Genomic DNA, 18,301 nt, shown 5'->3' on the forward strand with positions numbered 1-18,301 from the left:
AAGAAAACCTCGGTGTTAAACACGGCCTCTCTTTTCTTCCCTCCCTCTTTTGAATGAATTGTAATACATTGCGCAAGAACAGCAAGTCCTCTGTGGCACTGGTGCTCAGTGTGTGTGTCACTCGTGCCATCGTTGCGCACCAGAAGCTGGTCAGCGCTGTGTCTGATTGGACATAAATGCCATGGCAACAGGTACTGAAGTTGGGGGTACAAGCATGGTGATCTCTCCCCCCCCATTCAAGCGTCCCACAGCGCAGCAGCAGGGGAGAGGGCTGTATAGTGAAGAGACGAGACTTTGCATTTTCTCCTCCCAGTATTTTGCACGCTGAGGCAGAAACGCCTCGTGTTGCATATTCATTAAGGCAAATGTACTATTTGGACAATACAAGTTGTTTTGCTCATATGAAAGACGCAATCCTCACTGCATGCTGTTAGTAGATCAGATAGCAAATTTTTTGCTGGTGGTATCAAGTTTGTACACGTTTTAATACACACAAACGTTTAGTAAATCAGGCCCTTAGTACGTTTGCTCAAATGAATATGCAATATGGGGCGTTTCTGGACTGAGCGTGCAAAATACTGGGAGGAGAAAATGCAAAGTTAGTGCGCCCACTGTGATTTACCCAGCCAGGCAAAAATTACCATGATTGTGATTGCAGTGATTGTGAGTGTGTGTGTCTAAATTTAAAACCTTTGAATGGAGCGTGCTAATCCAAGAGCCCAGTGTTACGCACAAAAGGCTGCTTTTAGGAGGAGACATAGGCAGAATAAAAGAAGGCGTAAAGATCGTCTCCCCCCCCCCCCCCCCCAAAGTACCACTAACATAGTACACTCACTCATACAGCCCCTATTCATAAAAAATATCTATACCTTTAAATAAATGAACTATATTTGTCACTTACTGTGTTAAAAACACAACACTAGATTTGCTGAGCTTTCTTATATTCTTTTTTTCAGGAGTCTTCCTCTTAGTTTCCTAAAAACAACATTTCTGCTGTATGTGTTGCTTCTTGTTTCCACGAAGAGAGTACTGCACATTTATTTTTGTTCAAATCCTACATTCCTCTTTGTTCGGCTCTTTAAATGCCAAATATATACCTAAATGGTTCATGTACACCATCCTCTGTCCTTCTCTGTTGATAAAGAGAATGTGTACGTTCTCAGTAGTTCAGCTGCTGTGGTTTAGTGTTTCATTCCTGCAGCACTTTCTTCAGACGTTGATGACTACTAATTCCAAAGAGCCAGCAGACTTGCTGATGAGATGGCTCACACAGAGGAGCATTTTAAAGCTTTGATTATCTGTCATTAAGGCCTCTGTGGACTATCCTTGTAATGTGAATGTTCTTTTGTCTCAGCAGCTTGGTCAGATTACAGTTTCCTGGCAGCTATAGCTGGATGTCCAACAAATTGCTTCTAAAACCTACAATAATCTTTGTAAACAGAACATACTGTATCTTTCTGAGCAGCCGTGCAGTGACCTTACTGATGAGGAGAACTGGTAAAGTAAAATCTGATCAACACACTTGAACAAAAAACATTGTATTTGCCTATTCCTTTTTTTAATACAGCCTACAATCTAAATGTGTAAATGTAAGATCAGAAAATGTTAGTACATATAACTAAAGTATACATCCAACTACCACACATCAGCAAGTCCATACAACATTTTTGTTTTTTGTTAATGTTTTTTGAATGCCTTTGTAGAGAAGCTGAAGAATTTGGATTTCTCCTTGTAATCGTTGCATCTTCTACAATCACCTTTGTATTAGTTTTATAATGCATTGCTACCCAGATTAAAACAGGGCTCGTCCGGGATTTGAACCCGGGACCTCTCGCACCCTAAGCGAGAATCATACCCCTAGACCAACGAGCCATGTCTCTTCGTTCTGAAACAGCTGTTTAGTTTCTGCTGGCTTTTAAATTGTAGCGCTGAAGTTTAGTCCTTTCACTGGTGATGTGGCAGCGCTAAGACGTCTTTATGTTGTTGAACAGCGCCCTCTGCTGTGAAAAATGTAAAATCACATGCATTACTTTTGTGTCTCATCTTTACAATATACCCAATATAACATTATACTCATGTTGGATTATCAAAAACTTTAAATAAGTATTCTGACAGAAAACCTGAACACAAAGCAAAACCATGCTGCAGCTTATGAGTTCAAACTCCTAAATGCATGTTTACTTCAATAACATTCATCAAAACTGAGCAAAAACATAAATAAAAAAACACAAATGTGTAATACCACAATTATGTGTAAAGTGAAAGCTTTATTGTTGAAACTGTCGTGATCATAACTTTAAAATGCATATAACTAGTTTTTTATGATGTAAACATTTTTAAAAAAAAGACACTTTTACCTTAGTGGGGTCTGGATCTAAAAACGAGTATGTATTAAGAAGCAAAAACGATCGGTACACCAAGGAGCATGCGAAACGTCACTTGGGATGCGGACCTGATTTTCCATGCAAACATGACATGCTGGATGAGAATAAAAAAATAACAGGGCTCAAAACTTGGTTCTGGGAGGGCATGTAAATAAAGTCATTTGCATATTCGTTCAAACGTAGGGCGGTTTTGTTTGTTTATGTAAAAGCCAAGGGCGCATTTCAGCAACAACAAATCCTATTGTATACTGTCAAGAAATCTTTATAAAAATAAGTAAATCTGGCAAAAAGATAACTTGTGAATTTATTTTCTAACTTAACTGTTGTTTTCCATTTGTGTTATAGCTAAGTCTAAAATACTTATTGCCAGCCTTTTCAGATATAAATATATTATTTAAATGTGATGTTTTTGTAAATATTGAGTCTTTTCACAATTATTATTACTTTTTGTAAAGTGTTTCAAGATAACAATATCTGAATTGGTGTTATAGAAATAAAGATTAATTGGTTATCCTCTTGGAACCCATTAGTTGATAAATACAATGGTAAATGATTTATTTCCTTATCATCGACAAATGTTAAAAAAAAGAATTCTGGGTTAGGGTTTGGGTGACTGAAAACTTATAACACAAGTTAACTTCTATAAACACATTTGACTGCCACTCTCAGCCATAGGATAATGAGTATGGTCTTTTTACTTTATCTTTTATAATATGAAATTACAACGTGTAAGTTCTTATTCTGTAATCATGTTTACTCTTTAGTCACATAGGAGGGCTTCTAAATCTTGTTTGGGGATTATTGTATACAGAGGGGAGGGGGACAGCGGGTGTGTATTGTAACTAATGTCTTGTGTCCTGCTTGCCTTGTATACTTCTACTGGATGCTTTGAATTTCCCTCGGGAACAATAAAGTATCTATCTATCTATCTATCTATCTGTCTGTCTGTCTGTCTGTCTGTCTGTCTGTCTGTCTGTCTGTCTGTCTGTCTATCTATCTATTTATCTATTACCTGCTTTTTGTAAAGTGACTCGAGATAACCCCTGATTGTATAGATAGTATGAATAAAGAAGGCTGCAGTTTTTAGTTTAGTTTTTGTTGCTTAGATATATTTATACAATGCATGGAAATATGTAAAGCTATGCACACATGTATTTTAAGGGTGATGGCAACAACCCCATTAATCATGTGTGTTCTGGTGAGTCTTAGGGTGTATTCACACCAGAAAAGTCCTTTAGTCCGCTTTCTTTGGTTCGGACCAAATACAATGTTTCTTTTTTGGTTTGGTGCGGTTTGTTTTCACATTGCACTTTTCGCAAGAGGCCCAGAATTCATAAACAAAACCACGTGTGCGAAGATCGTTCAATCATTGGATAAAAAGGTTTAGGGCGGGGTAAAGCGGTAATCGCAAGATGAAAGTAAACAATCATTAAGAACTGGCATGCTGCACTCGCTGTCCTGGTATTAAACATTTTAGCAACAATTTCATCCATTTTAGTACAGGTACGAAAATATTTTGTGTAAAGAATGTAGATCTATGTGTGGGCAATCAACCGGTGTTATGATGAATGTGGCCGAGGTTATAAATGAAGTATGTGGCGCAGGGGAAAGGAGGAGGATCAGACTGCCGCGGGGGGAAAGCGCCAGGAAAACTCTGCTGCAGCTACTGTTCTGTTCATAGTCTGTGTGATTTAAATGTATTGGATAATAAAAGAACAGAGCGATGAAACACTAGTGAAAGTGTCTGAAAGATAGACTAAAGATTACCTCTGCGTCTTATATCAAAGAAGCAGGCAATAGAAACAAACAAGAACACTGTGCTGCTAACCAAACAATTATTTCCCTTAATGCGCAAGGCAACGGGAGCCTGTTATGTCCAAAAAGCCGTACGATTTTTAGAGCTGGGTCGGACTGAGGTCTGGTTGCTTTCACACCTCAAACGAACCGTACCAGGGTTCGTTTGGAAGCGAACCGAGACCACCTCTTTGGCTGGGTCTCGGTCCGGCTGTTTGGTGCGCACCTGAGTTCGATGGTGGTCCGCACCAGGGTTTTAGTTCGTTTCAAGCGAACCAAACAAGTTAGGTGTGAATACACCCTTATTTATTAGCTCTCTTTTATGTGGTCCATTAAATTCCAATAGAAGTCTTCAGTGCTGCTGAAGCCTGCTTTTATTGTCCTTTTTATAGTGTGACTTCTGTCTGTACAGCACTTTGGTCAACCAAAGTTGTTTTAAATGTGCTCTAGAAATAAACTTTGATTGCTTGCTTGATTGATTGATTGATTCAGTGAAACACCAACGTCCAGCTTGTGTACAGCCTACGATTTATAAACAGGACTTGAATTGAATTACTGCCAGTCTCAGCTCCTGTACACAATTGTGCAAAAACGCTTAGTCTGCAGCAATCACTCTCATAACAGCCATGAAGTTAATGCACTGATAGGTTTGGACAGACTATGATTCAGTGACATTACAATAGGCTCATTAACAAACAGAATAGGGCGGAGGGGGACAAAGGGGGAGGACAGCAGGGTGTCTAAGGCGTGGCCAGTAAACCACACCCTCGGAGGTTGTTGGCGATGATAATGTTGGTCACAGCATTAAATTAATATGGTCATGTAATAGCCTACATGTAGACATTTCAGTTCTAAGGCATTGATGAGTGAACTCGCCAAGCTGGTTTTTATTATTTTCTTTTATCATATCTTAATGTGGTGGTATACAGTGGCAATACTAGAGTCTTGGGGCCCCAGGCAAGACATATTTGGGGACCCCTACAAGCAAAGCAAAAAGGGTGAGTGCTGTCAGATGGGGCTTTCTAAATAAGGACGTTTAAATCATTAAAGTTGCTGTGCTCATGGTGGATTCACGTTGGGTCTGTGGGCTATGTCACAATGAGAAAGTTATTTTATACCTGCTCTCTTGTTAAGTGTTTTGTGATAACGGGTTGGGAATTGGTGCGATGCAAAGAAAGATAAGGAATTTAAAACAAAATAGGCAGATCCCCCACTTCACCGACCCTCTCAATAATTTAATCATCTTCCGTAATATTGGAACGAGATTGAAGTAAATTTCTATACTGTCCTTGTACTGTCTGAAATAAACGATCTTCGTCACCGACACGCAAACTCGCGCAAGCTCAGAGGGTGACGAATGCTGCATTCAAGTGCTGTTCTGAGGATCCAAGGTTCCGAGTTTGGGAGTCGTACTTCCAACTTTAATGTGTTCACGTGATTTCAATTCGGAAAATCGCAATGTTGTAACAACAGCACAAAACAGCGTGGATGCAAAGAAGAAGATATATGAAATGTAACCATTTAAGGTTATATTTGAGTGAAAAGTTGGTGTGCAATAAGTATTTAATTAAAAAGTATTTTAACATTAACCAAATGTGTCTCTCAACTGATTATTCTGACGTCAAGTCGAGAACGTAATTCTTTTCCGAGTTGTTGTTTCGACTTGAACAGGGTGTTCATGTGCATTTTACGACTCGGAATCTCGTTTTCCAGATGTTTCTGACAACACCTGAATGCACCAGAATTAACAAGCCTCCACGTCTGAGCACGAGCGGACGATAACCAATCAACGGCGGCCACAGTGTGTTTGGAAACAACGTTCCCCCTTAAAGTCCCGTATGACAGCCTGAAGAAAGCCACATCCTGCAAGACTGAGTCTCACGAGTTATTCTTTGATTAGAATTATTTGTTTCACTTTTGCTTTCTTGAAAACCGAATCACAACACCTGTCTTTCTAAATCTGGAGAGACCGTTTCATCAGTGGAGCGCGAGACTTCAACGACGAGAAGGAAACATGGATGTGAAGGAGGCGACGATGACTATTTTCATCAAAACGCCCAACCAGGCGCAGGAGGACCAAACCATTGAAGGCGTTTATCTAAACTGGACTGTAAGGGACCTGAAAACGCATTTGTCAACAGTTTACCCAACTAAACCGGTGAGTTGTTGTGAGGTGGAAAAGTTAGCTGGCTAATGCTAGTGGAGCAGTGAGGTCGAGACGGTGTGTTCTGGAATGTGATGACGTCAGCCAGCTGACTGATGGGAGGAAGCTGCCGTCAAGTTAACAGCTGTCCGCCATTAATGTCCTGTTATTGTTATTGTTATGAAAGTGCTCCCTCCAAACATGCACACATAGATATCAGGAAATGGCAAGTGGCATATGATAATACATTTAGAATATTTCTCAAATGACCACGATGGAAGGGTGCAAGTCAAATATGTGTTATCAGTAAAGTCTTCGCATTTCAGGCTGTATTGAGAAGTTGTAACAAAAAAAAAACACGTCGAATAATTGATTCAAAAACCACCAGCAGTTTTTACTGTAATAGCAATATGCATTCATGACTCCGTAGAGTTGTTTCTAAAGCTGCATATAGTTATCTATAAACAGTTTAATCCCCACAGCCATCAATACTCTGAACAATATGTGATCATGGTCTGAAATAGATATCTGTACTTTGCCACAAATGACTGTAGTGTGTCATATTGTGCTAAGGTGTCTCCCTGCCTGTACAGCTGTGAAAATGAATTTCCCCAATACAGGGGACAATATAGTAAAGTAAGTAAGTATCACGTGCATTTGGGATTATAGTCCCAGGTTTATGAAGTGCTGACAACATTCAACAAGTCGCACATTTGTTAAGTGTTCGCGCTTGAAATAAACTATATAACGCAGTCTTTATTTGGTGAAGCTTTGATAATCCTTAACATTAAGCCAAGTTTGGTATATATGTTAGACTTCAGTTTCCTTTGGATCAGGTTGCTTGCTTTAGAAAAGATAAGCAGAGGAGAATCTTTATTGACAATAGGTTGGGTCCTTTTTTTAATTCACACAACTCAGGATGAGGTGACATCAGACAGTAGACTTTACAATATCCTGAAACAAGTGACAAGCTCGGTGCCAAAGTTAATAATTACTTTTCACGACTATCTATTCTTGGAACAATTAGCTGTGTGCTTCTGACAAGGCTCAGTCACAGGTTTTTCCACGTGTACCTCTGAAGTGCAGTATGAAGAAGCATATTTCTTTATTACATAACTTAGACAATGGCAGAAAACATTTGAACCAAAGTTCAAATGTTACAGGAGAAACACTTTTAATATTAAAGACTCAAAACTTGAAAACTGTGGCCTATAAAAGTGTTTGCTTCATCCATCCATCCAAATTTGATCAATATGTCTTTTGACGTGCACCAATAGAAACAAAAATACACGTTTCAAATTGTTGTTCAGTTCACGAGAGATATGTTAACATACTCGTTTGATTCCTGCAGGCTGTGATTGACCAGAGACTGATCTATGGAGGTAAACTGCTGCCCGACTATCTACACATAAAAGATCTCTTCAGACAGGTATGTGTCGCTAACAAACACCACGAAAGCAATCTGTCTACAGTAATTACAGTAGAACTGTGTGCCATTGACGATCACAAAAACCTGAGTTAACAGGTGGATTACAGACTTGTATGCTGCCGACCACAAACTAGCTGGAGAGATTTTATCTACCCTGCTTTTTTCAAAACAACCATTGTCTAATGTCTGAAAGGCTTTCCAGGGCCTTTGACTTGGTAATAATGCTTTCTCACATACAGTATATTATTTTACTTGTATCTTATCGGGTTTCTTTTTGTGTGATTACATCAAAGGGTCATATTACCTTAGAAAATATCCAACATACTTTAAAACAATCTGAAAAAGGGAGTCAACCTTACAACCCAATACATTTAGTTCTTTTGATAGTGTGTGCAAACCGTTAAACTTTTTTTTTTTTTTTAACGTCCCTTCTATCTTTAGACTGTATAAACTTTAATATCCAGGACCAAACTGTTTAATCTGATTTTGTTCAGGGCTGTGGGAAATAACAACTGGATCATCTGTGTAGTGTGTAAACATTTGAATGTCAGCCTGACATGGTTTTAGTGAGGAAAATGTCAGGAACAAGATCTCTCTTTTCCTCATTGCCCTGCTCTCTTGTCGATGTCAGCCTGTTGTTCATGTGACGTGAAAAAAACTACAAGAAGTCCCAGTTTGACTGTTTTTGACATTTACAGACTCCTTGTTAAACTTTTTGCGGCATTTGAGTAAGTGTGAGTTTATCTGTGTTTTGTAATCAAGCATTTATCTCCACTTTCTCAGACTGATACGAGTCCCACAATCCATCTGGTGTGTCCTATCCAGAATCTAGGAGCAAGACCAAAGGTAACGAGTGATGATGTGGACATATGTGAGACTTTCCTCAGAGCTCATGTTTTTACATGCAGCATTGTTGTTATTCAAATGGAAATCTTGTGTAATGTTTAAGGACCATGCTTGTGATATCAATCAATCCATTATTTGGACAGTGCCAATTCATTACAAAAGAGCCTATGGGATAATATGCAGGAAGGATTTCTCTTTTGTTTTTCTCCCGTTCATGATGTCCACACTTCCTTGCTGCTGAGGTGACAGTCCGAGCAGGCTGTGCGTAATTGGTTGTGAGGATGACAGACTGTCTCTGTCGGCTGGTGGTGATTAAGTGTTTTAGTGGCATTTAGTGTTTTATTTATCCAGGAAAAGTCCCATTGAGGTTTAAAACCTCTTTGTCAAGGGAGTCCTGCAGAAGTTCCACTCACAACATACAGTTAAAAGCAATTAAAGTTGTGAAAAACAAGTACAAGTAGAGGAGGTCGTCTCATGTGTTCTCAGCCTGAATTTAAAGAGATCAGTTATTTTCCAGTCTTTCTGCAGAATGTTCCTTAACTGATTATTCTGACGTAGCGCAGCGGACGAACACACTTTTTCCCAGTTCTTTTCAGGCAAATGGAACAGAAAGCGATTGGTGCCCCTCTCAGCATACATCATCTTAAGGGGCTTTTAATAGTGCTCCAGCCTCCTGTGACTCATCAGTCTGAGAGGCAGGAGGTTTAGAGACTGACAGGTGCATCTCTTCATCTCCTCCCTCATTTTCATATCACCATCGAGTGAAACGGTTTCACTTTAGCAGTCACGCTTCGAAGCTCAGCTACAGTTGTGAGATCTAAAGTACAGCTAAAGATAACTTACTGAAGTCTCACAACCACTTTAAGTGCTCTTTTCTGCATCAGCAGATACAGCACAGACTGTGGTTGTACATCTGAGACAATAAGAGCCATATCTACTGATTCTCCATAACAATTACAGTTGTGTGTTTTTATCGACGTGCTGTACTTCTGAGTGACAGACATTACTTGGATTAAAAACATGTTTAAACCTTTTGTTCTCCAGACTAAAGCCACACAACTGCCACATCCCTCCAGTCCAAGGCCCATGACGGCCTCTGCTTCACCCAGTCCTAGCAGCCCCTCCTCCACAGGCCAGACTCCCGGCACACCAGAACTGAGACAGAGGAGGCCGACAGCTCCATGTTCACCTGCTGCTCCAGCCCACACGCATGCTCCAGTGTCTCCACAAGAAACGCCTACATGGCCTGCTGCTGCAATGTAAGCAATAAGAGATTGCTGTACTCTTGTTTATTGACATTGGAAGACATCCGATGTTACTTTCTCAAAATCTGTATTTTTTATTTTTTTTACTTGACAGTCAAACTGAGTCAAATTGAAATAAAATACTGGCGTGCAGTATTCCCGACCTCCCCTCTCCTCATATGACCATTTGAAGCCCCTCTCATGTATGCACAGCAGCCCTGATTTTGTAGAGAGACTTAACCTTCATGATCTGTTAAAGAATTAAACTGTATTTGCACTGTATATACTGATGTGTAAACAGAGCAGGTCACGTCCAGAGTTTTTCCATTGTGAGTGGACAAACATAGTTCCTGATTCTAGAGAAGGTACACACGACTCGTCTACATCAAGACATTTAGACGAGACCGAGCAGCTCCTTTTTATCAGATAAAATTAAAATTCTTACACTTGAGTTAAAAAAAAATCATTTACAAACCTTTATAGTTGATGCTGCTCTCTCTCTGTTTGTGCAGCCTGCACAAAGTTGAAATCCATTTCTTTTAAATATTTTCGTTTTTATGCATTTTTGCTTTTTCAATAACAATCCAATATTTGAGTTTATTACAGCTTTATGTAACAGACATAATACCAACAAGAATAGAACTTATAATTCTGATTAAAACGGTATCAGATCTGAGCTGAAAGTTTATTAGTCTACTACTATAGTCTATATAGTCTACTATTACTCTACCTGATTCAGCAGACACTGAAAGGAAACGGCTTCTTACTGACACTTAATGACATCAGTATGAAAACTCCAAAGTAGTCTTCAGTGATATCAGACTTTGACGGGGCCTAGATTACATAGACTGTGTTGGTAATTAGAATTTAAACTTCATATGTTATGATCTGTTATCAGGGCTGCTTTATTCAAACCCTTGCTCTGTATGTCGCTGCATTACTGTCGCCTCAGGGAAGTGAAAGAGGGCGTATGATACCTATTGAAACACTTTTTGCACATAAGATGAGACGCACTTACCCTTCTTTTTTTTTTTAACTCATGCTAACAGTCTGTCATCTTTTCCTGCAGGGCTGGATCAACTCAGGTCACCCAACCAGCCTTTCCCACCTACTCCCTGTACAGCCCTCAACAACTTCTGTGGCTGCAGCATGTCTATGCTAGACAGTATTACATGCAATAGTGAGTTATCTAACTTTATAAAATATGAATGCTTTTCTTAAGCCATTGGAACTTCATTGGGTTCTGAGAGCTTAACCCAGCTGGTTTCTAATAATTGTGTTTCGTGTGACAGTCAGGCAGCGTTGGTCGCTGCAGGGACCGTCCCTTCTGCGCCAGCTGCAACAATCGGCCAGTACCCTCCTGTTCATGCCCAACATGTGCCAGTAGCAGCCCCCTTAACCAATCAAAACCCTATTGACAACCTGCAAGCCAATCAGAACCCAGCGCAAGATGCAGCTTTCATCAACCCTGGAGAGGCCAACCAGAACATGCGGATGAATGCCCAGGGTGGGCCTGTGATGGAAGACGAAGAGGAAATGGAGCGTGATTGGCTGGACTGGTTGTACACCAGTGCGAGATTAGGTGTTCTGCTCATGATCGTGTACTTCAACTCCAACCTGAGTCGCTTTCTGCTGGTGATGAGCACCCTCGTCCTCATGTACCTGTAAGTCAAACTCTGTCGCTCTCTACTTGGACCACTGAATGAACCTTTATGTTTCTAAATGTAGCCTACACATTTTGCTCCTCAGTTTCCTAATCAGTTGTGGTTTGTGCAACCAGAGCCTTGATAGTTGACACTCAATGCACCACATGAATGATTTAAAATGACTTTAAGGGCCAAGCGAGAGGCTGCACTGAGATGTTTGATACAGTAATTTTAATATTAACATGTCATGTGTACGTGAATGAGGATTATCAAAGTGTCAAGAACAAGAGCCTCTTGGATGTGCATCATGCATTCTTGTGTCACTGGGTAAACAAAGGAGCTGATGACAGTGTTTGCTTACAGCCCAGCCTTCAGGACCTTTTAAAAACCTGTTCTACAAAGATGTATTTATTAACAAACAAGTGAAAACAGCTGAACCAGTGTACTGGTTGTTCCCTTAAGGAATTAAACTAATGAAAATATCACTGGTAAAAATATCAGACAGGATTTTTCTTTGATTGTTCAGCCGATGAATAAGGGTGAGATGAGACATAAGAAAAGATCAAAACAATATAACTAGCAGACTGCGACATGCCGACTAATAGAGGAAACCGAAGGCCTCAGTAAACACGGGGTCAGACTGTGACTTTTTGAATTTGGGATCATGATGGATACTATCACTTAGTTAATCGTCTTAGTACTTAGTACTTAGTTAAAAGTCTCTCTCCCTAGTTTTTGATGCTGTGCTATCTCTAAAATAAAGTCATAAAAAGCCCCTAAAAAAAATAAATATATATATATATATAATATCCTGCAGATACTTGTATGATGGCTTACAACTTTGTGTGCCTTTTATTGTAGAGATAGGACAGGGGGTAGGTTTAGAATTGATAAGGAATAACAACCAGGCAGAGATCGGTGTCTAACCCTACATAGCAGACTAACCTTCATATATGAGGCATGCCACGAGGCTACCCGCACCCCTCGTGATAGTTTAGATAGTGTGACAGTTTGCAGATTTTATCTTATCGATATATAATTATTGCATACAGTATATTTCATAGCTCATTACCCAGTCTTATTTTTTATTCTAACACGACTGGCTGTGGTAAAAACATGTGTGGGCTCATCCTTTGAGTGTTTCCTGTCAGGAGTAGGGCACGTTAGGGTTAGATGTCCATGAATAAAACGCATGGACACCTACACATGTCCCAGTTTCCCCTTTGAGGTTGAACCCATGACGTGTAGAAACAACAAGAGAAAACAGAGACTTTTTAAAGGTTTTTGGTTCCTCATACTGTGAAAGTGTGGTAAACAAAAGGCAGGCTGAAGTGATTCTCCTGTGAATCATTACTACGGCAGAGGGAACAGCTCATACTACCTCTATCAGAGAAGTAAGCCAAGGTGCCACTTTGACATCTTTTGTTCTTTTCTAATTTGTTAAGTGACTTTAAACAGGTCAGCACTATTACTGTCTGGAAGGGGATCACTTATGTCATCTGTGTAGAATAGCTGAGAAATGGTGGTACTAAATAGCAGTTTGTTTTGTCTCTGCTTGTGTGTTCGACTTCCCGCTGAGGCAGGCAGTGGTTACTCACTTCCTTACACATGTTATACATGTGTGTGTATATATATATATATAATTTTAAAAACGTCACTGTCTTTAATTTACTCATAAAGCAAAAAAGAACGAGTATAAACGTTCCCTTTTTCAGCTGTTGTTTGTATTGACTCGTTTTGTGTATGCTGATAACTTATCTTTGTTTCTCCGTGGTGTGTGAGTAATCATCATGTACATTGTCCGACGAGAGCCCATACTAATCTAACTCGGGCTCTCTTGAGAAGTCACAGTCGAGTTTCACATGTGATTCTGTTTGTTCCATCGGACGGCCTCCACATGCTAGCACAACAACACTCTTATCATCGGCTCAGGCCACGTCGTTCATTTACTTAACATGTCACACTCTCACCCTCTGTTTGCTGCCTCATAACCCTTCACCCTCATACACCCATACGTGAGACGAGTCCGTTCACTTTTATATTAACGTGCTTACAGGCGAGGCCTAATGAGGGATGTGTTTGAGTTGACATGAAGGATAACGAGTTATATTCACTGATCGACCATCACCTTAAGACCACCTGATCTGATCTGTCCAACTGATCTGGACAGTTGGTCTTTTTCTCAATAGCGTTCCTCATCACAAGAAAACAAACCAAAGCATTTTAGTTTATTTTGCTCAATATGAAAATGTTTGTTAGGACCTTTTAAAGAATCGTTCCATTTATTTATTTTTAAGTCATTGAATTTGTCAATTTTTATTTTTTTTATTTTTTGATAAATGGTTTTGTTTGATTCTTCTTCCCAAGACACACCGCTGGCTGGTTTCCCTTCAGAAGGCAAGCACAGGTCCAGCAGCCAAACCCCCTGCAGGCCCCTGAGGTCCAGCACAATCAGCAGAATGAGAACAGGAACCAGAACCTAAATCCAGTAAGAAAGATACTCCTCATATTTTAACCTTGATTTGATTGAAGTTTTTGAGTCCTCTGTAAGGCTTTAGGGCTGTTCTGTACTGAATTTACAGTCTGGGTTTGGGTAAGCCTGCTCGTAGACATGAAAGGTCCTTGTTTCTAAAACAGGACTTTTACTATGCTACACATATATGTACATAAGTATCCTTAAGATGAAGATGCTCCACACCCCTGGTCATAAATAATCTGTTAAACAACGATTCTTCTTTCTTTAACTTCCTCTCTGAATAGGATGACGAGCTTGCTGACAGACCGCATGAGGAACCAGTCCCTGCAGTAGACGGACAAGAACCAAGGACGGCAGTCTTAGTGCCTCCTCACAGGGTGTCAGTCATGTGGACCACATGGGTTTTCTTCAAAACTTTCTTCTCCTCTCTCTTACCTGAGGTTCCCCAGCGTGTGGCCAACTGAGCATCGGAGCACGCGTTAAAAAATAATGTTAAGTAGAAATTCCGGGGAAACACTCTCTGTATTAGATGCTTGAGAAGCTGAGGCCATGAACTGAAGAATAAAGAATAATAAGGACAATGGATTGATACCCCTCAACATTGAACTTCAAGTTAGAGCAGACTCCTCCTCTGTGGCATTGAGTGTGAGCAAACACAGTGAAAGCACCAGCACAAAAAAAAAGCTGTGCCACAACATCAACTTAAAAAAAAATGTGGACTGAAAACAAAGTGGGAAAAAACCCATCCAAATATCAAACGGCACTTTTTACATTAAGGAACTGTTGAGTTAGTTTCCTGCTCTCCATCTGATCATACGTTTTAAGAAACCACTAGCTGGTTTCCTTCATCACGAAATAACAGCAGATGTCAGTAGAGGGCAAAAAAGAAGCCTCCTTGCTGCCACTGTACGACTGCTGTGCCTGAAGATCTTTCTGCCTTCTGGTCCCCGGGGGTTCAGGATCAGCCCATCAAAATGTTTTTAAGAGTCTCTGATCCAGCTCAGGTCTCTCACACGTCTAAGGATTATATTTATCATGTTCAGTTAAAGTAGAAACTTCTGTTCTGAATCAAAACAATTAACGGGAAGTAATCCTTTTTTTCCATTACAAATAGCTTTTATTTTGTTTTGGTTGTACAGGCCTTTCTTTGGTCTAAGGAAGCCTAGAAAGCCCAAAAATGATTGATTTAACTAATTTTATCACAAAATGATTTTGAATGTTCTGAAAAATCGAATAGAGGTTTTTTCAAAGGCTTGATATTATTTCAGTTTATTTCCAAAACAAAAAAAACAACCATCACATTACAAAAGTCGTTTGGTCAAAATTATATTCCATTTATTTTTTTCTTTCTCAGTTAGTTTAGTGTGGCTTTTATCGTGGCTTTCTGATCAGTCTCTACATTGAGTTAGTTTTGACGAAGTGAGCACAGGTTGACTCCAGTTTACAAATGAATCTGGAAAAGTCAAACTTCGAAAAAACTTAGATGGCTTGATTGTTACGCTTCCCCTCTTTACTGTTTGGAAGGGATTTTCCTTCAGTCGGGCCTCGTGGTGCCAACGTGTTGGTTACATTTTCTTTTGAATACTTATACTGCCATACATAAAAAAAAATGTTTTGCATCACAAAGCACTTTACAATGTGTGTCTTATGCAAGCTTGTATATAATGTTAGGGTTGTATTATTCTCCCAAGTGATTGGTTTGTTAATGTAAAAAGTGATGCTATGAGGGCTCAGAGACATGACGGGTGTTTTAGGAGGTTTGTCTGATAGACGAGTATTTAGGTTTAAATGTTAGTTTCAGTCTAAAATGAGTGCTGAAGTAACACTAGAGAATGAAACCTGTTTGGTTTATTTCCAATGTCAGACAGTATATTTAAAATGACAAAAAGAATCGGCACAAGTTCACGCATCAGCTGGCTTGTATTCTTCTCTTTGCACCAAGGGATCGCATTCTTATTACATAACAGGGCTTCAATTAATTCATTTAACATTCCAAATACATCAAATGAATTATGCATAGTGAAGCTACCTCACATCATCGCAAATGTGGCTATCATTTAAAGCATTTCAAGCTGATGCATTATAACTGTCACTTTTGGCATTCATGTTGTTAACTTGATTCCTAAACGTAAGGACGTTCTGCTGCTGCTTGGGTTGATGGTTCCGATCAGATCCTGTTTTATTGATAGATTAAGAGTTAAAGCAGGTGAGTTACACCTTTTCACTAGAGAGGGGTCTCTGCCCTTGCACTCTGCATCAGTCCTGGTTTTATTTGGCTCTTGGACTCCCCTCGAGAAACAACAGAAGTCTGTGAAAATGGTCTTGTGTATTGAAAATTGTACCAGTAGGCTCATCTCGCTGTCGTAAGGGAGATGATGGGATGTTATTTTAATAAAGTGTGTTGAAGGAGACATGCAATAACAGATGCAATAAATGTTCTTTACTTTTACAGTTCCTTGGTTTGTTGTTTTGTGCTCTGGTATTGACCTTTTTTCTGTAATAGATGTCAGTACAAAGTGCCACACAAGTTTGTTTACCCTGTGTTTAAATGCCTGAACTGGCTGAGGGTCAGTCAACAAGAGGTGCACATACATAGAGTCCTGTAGCGTGATAATATGATGACCTTGAGTACACTCTCAAGTTGCACAAGCGCCAACACAAACACAAGTGGAAACTGCTCCAGATAAACGTTTATGCACGTGGATGAGGCTTTCACTGAAAATGTATAATTCAAGCAGGAAGACTGGTTATATTTTCTCACACATTTATTCAGTTTCTTCATTCAACTTCACCGCTCCTTCTCAACCACTTCCTCCATCTCCCTGCTCTGGGGATCGGCTGATTTTAGATCTTTGAATCTCCAATTCTTCCACAGTCAGTTGTCCTTTTAGTGCGATTGCTGTGATCCTCCTTCGCCCTAGTCACCTCGATTCCAGCTCAGCAGAGTTCAGATCCAGCCTCAGAAACCCACTGCTCATCACATCTAGCAGTCTTTCATCAACACCACCAGGGTCTAGACGCCATAGGGGGGTTTTCTATCCTGCTGTCAGCTTCACTACCCCTCAGAGTACATGATGCAGTCTATTCCCCAAAGACTTTGCACATTTCTTTCCTATATTGTTGAATAAGTAATTGTTGTTCTTATTGAAGTCTCTCCTGATCCATTTCATTGGAACTAAATTTAGCATTTCTCCATTTGGTTACATCTCAGGTGTAAAGCATATCGAAGAACAAAGTCGATTCAAATGTCATTTCGTCATAACAAAAAGAAAAACGTCTTTGGTAAAAGTTTTAGCCAATAGCTAAACTGTTTTAAAAACATTGTACCGATACATTTGATGTTTAAAGGAATAGGTTGGCATTTTGGGAGATTAAAAGACAGTTTTCTTTCAAATTCTCCACATTTTCAAACCCTTACAAACACTGTAGGAGGTTTCTCCTCGTTATCAGGACCTAAAAATATGAAATATGATCTTACAAGACAGCTAGTTGAGGTCAGCCTGTCTACAGCTGAAGGTGATCTGCTGTGCTACAAATTTGGGATTGCAAATGAGCCAGTTTGGAAATGAGCCCACCTACTCTGACACAAGATCCTGTATGCATGGAAGAGGCCAAGGCAGGAGAAAGGTCATCCCCGGGAAGTTCAAGGCTGCCTGTGTGGTTGCATTTGTCCATTGGATGAAGTGCCAGCATGAGTGGAACCAGAGGTAATTGTTCAATTGACTTGGAATTGTATTGTGCTTTTCTAGTCTTTTATCAGGCAGGATTTAGATTTTAGATTTTGGATTGGCTGGAACCTGATGAGATACTGAATGCAGGCAATCCTGAAGAAAGCCAGCCTGAATAATGCGGCTGCCAGATAACTCCAACTTTTTTTCTGCCTTTTGATTTTTTCTGCTGATGCATGCAGCCTTAATTATTGTAAGCATCATCTGTCAGCACTAACTGTAGGTGATCAGTTCCAAGACACCAAGGACACCTGTCATGGTCATTGTCCAGACAGAGAGGGACCAGGAAGGACTTACAAACAGACTAGTGTAGGAGGAGAAAGCACAGTTGTAAGTTAAATTCAACCAGAACTTTGAACACAATCTTTTTAAGGTGTAGTATCTGTTTTTAATTGTGGTTGATAGGGTGTGTATTGTATTGTAACCGATGTTTTGTACTGTAACCAATGTCTTGTGTCTTGTGTCCTGCCTGTCTGTATACTGCTACTGGATGTCCTGAATTTCCCTCGGGATCAATAAAGTATCTATCTATCTATCTATCTATCTATCTATCTATCTATCTATCTATCTATCTATCTATCTATCTATCTATCTATCTATCTATCTATCTA

General features: G+C 39.8%; 1 protein-coding gene across 1 annotated transcript; it reads left to right on the forward strand.

Moving 5' to 3' along the window:
* The first annotated feature begins 5,425 nt into the window (after positions 1-5,425).
* On the forward strand, positions 5,426-16,413 carry herpud1 (homocysteine-inducible, endoplasmic reticulum stress-inducible, ubiquitin-like domain member 1). The gene is made up of 8 exons (XM_079346697.1): positions 5,426-6,336; positions 7,673-7,750; positions 8,534-8,596; positions 9,641-9,855; positions 10,910-11,020; positions 11,133-11,504; positions 13,854-13,974; positions 14,247-16,413. The coding sequence occupies exons 1-8, from the start codon at positions 6,193-6,195 to the stop codon at positions 14,424-14,426; spliced, it is 1,284 nt and encodes a 427-aa protein (XP_079202823.1). The 5' UTR covers positions 5,426-6,192; the 3' UTR covers positions 14,427-16,413.
* Positions 16,414-18,301: the final 1,888 nt, after the last annotated feature.

This window comes from Symphodus melops, assembly GCF_947650265.1.
Source record: "Symphodus melops genome assembly, chromosome: 6".
Taxonomy (NCBI): domain Eukaryota; kingdom Metazoa; phylum Chordata; class Actinopteri; order Labriformes; family Labridae; genus Symphodus; species Symphodus melops.

What these genes read in the sequence shown, in the direction of transcription:
- herpud1 (XM_079346697.1), top strand. Translation starts at nt 6,193, where the DNA reads ATGGATGTGAAGGAGGCGACGATGACTATTTTCATCAAAACGCCCAAC. An exon ending in ACCCTCGTCCTCATGTACCT is followed by an intron (nt 11,505 to 13,853) that starts GTAAGTCAAACT and finishes CTTCTTCCCAAG; the next exon opens with ACACACCGCTGGCTGGTTTC. An exon ending in GGAACCAGAACCTAAATCCA is followed by an intron (nt 13,975 to 14,246) that starts GTAAGAAAGATA and finishes CTCTCTGAATAG; the next exon opens with GATGACGAGCTTGCTGACAG.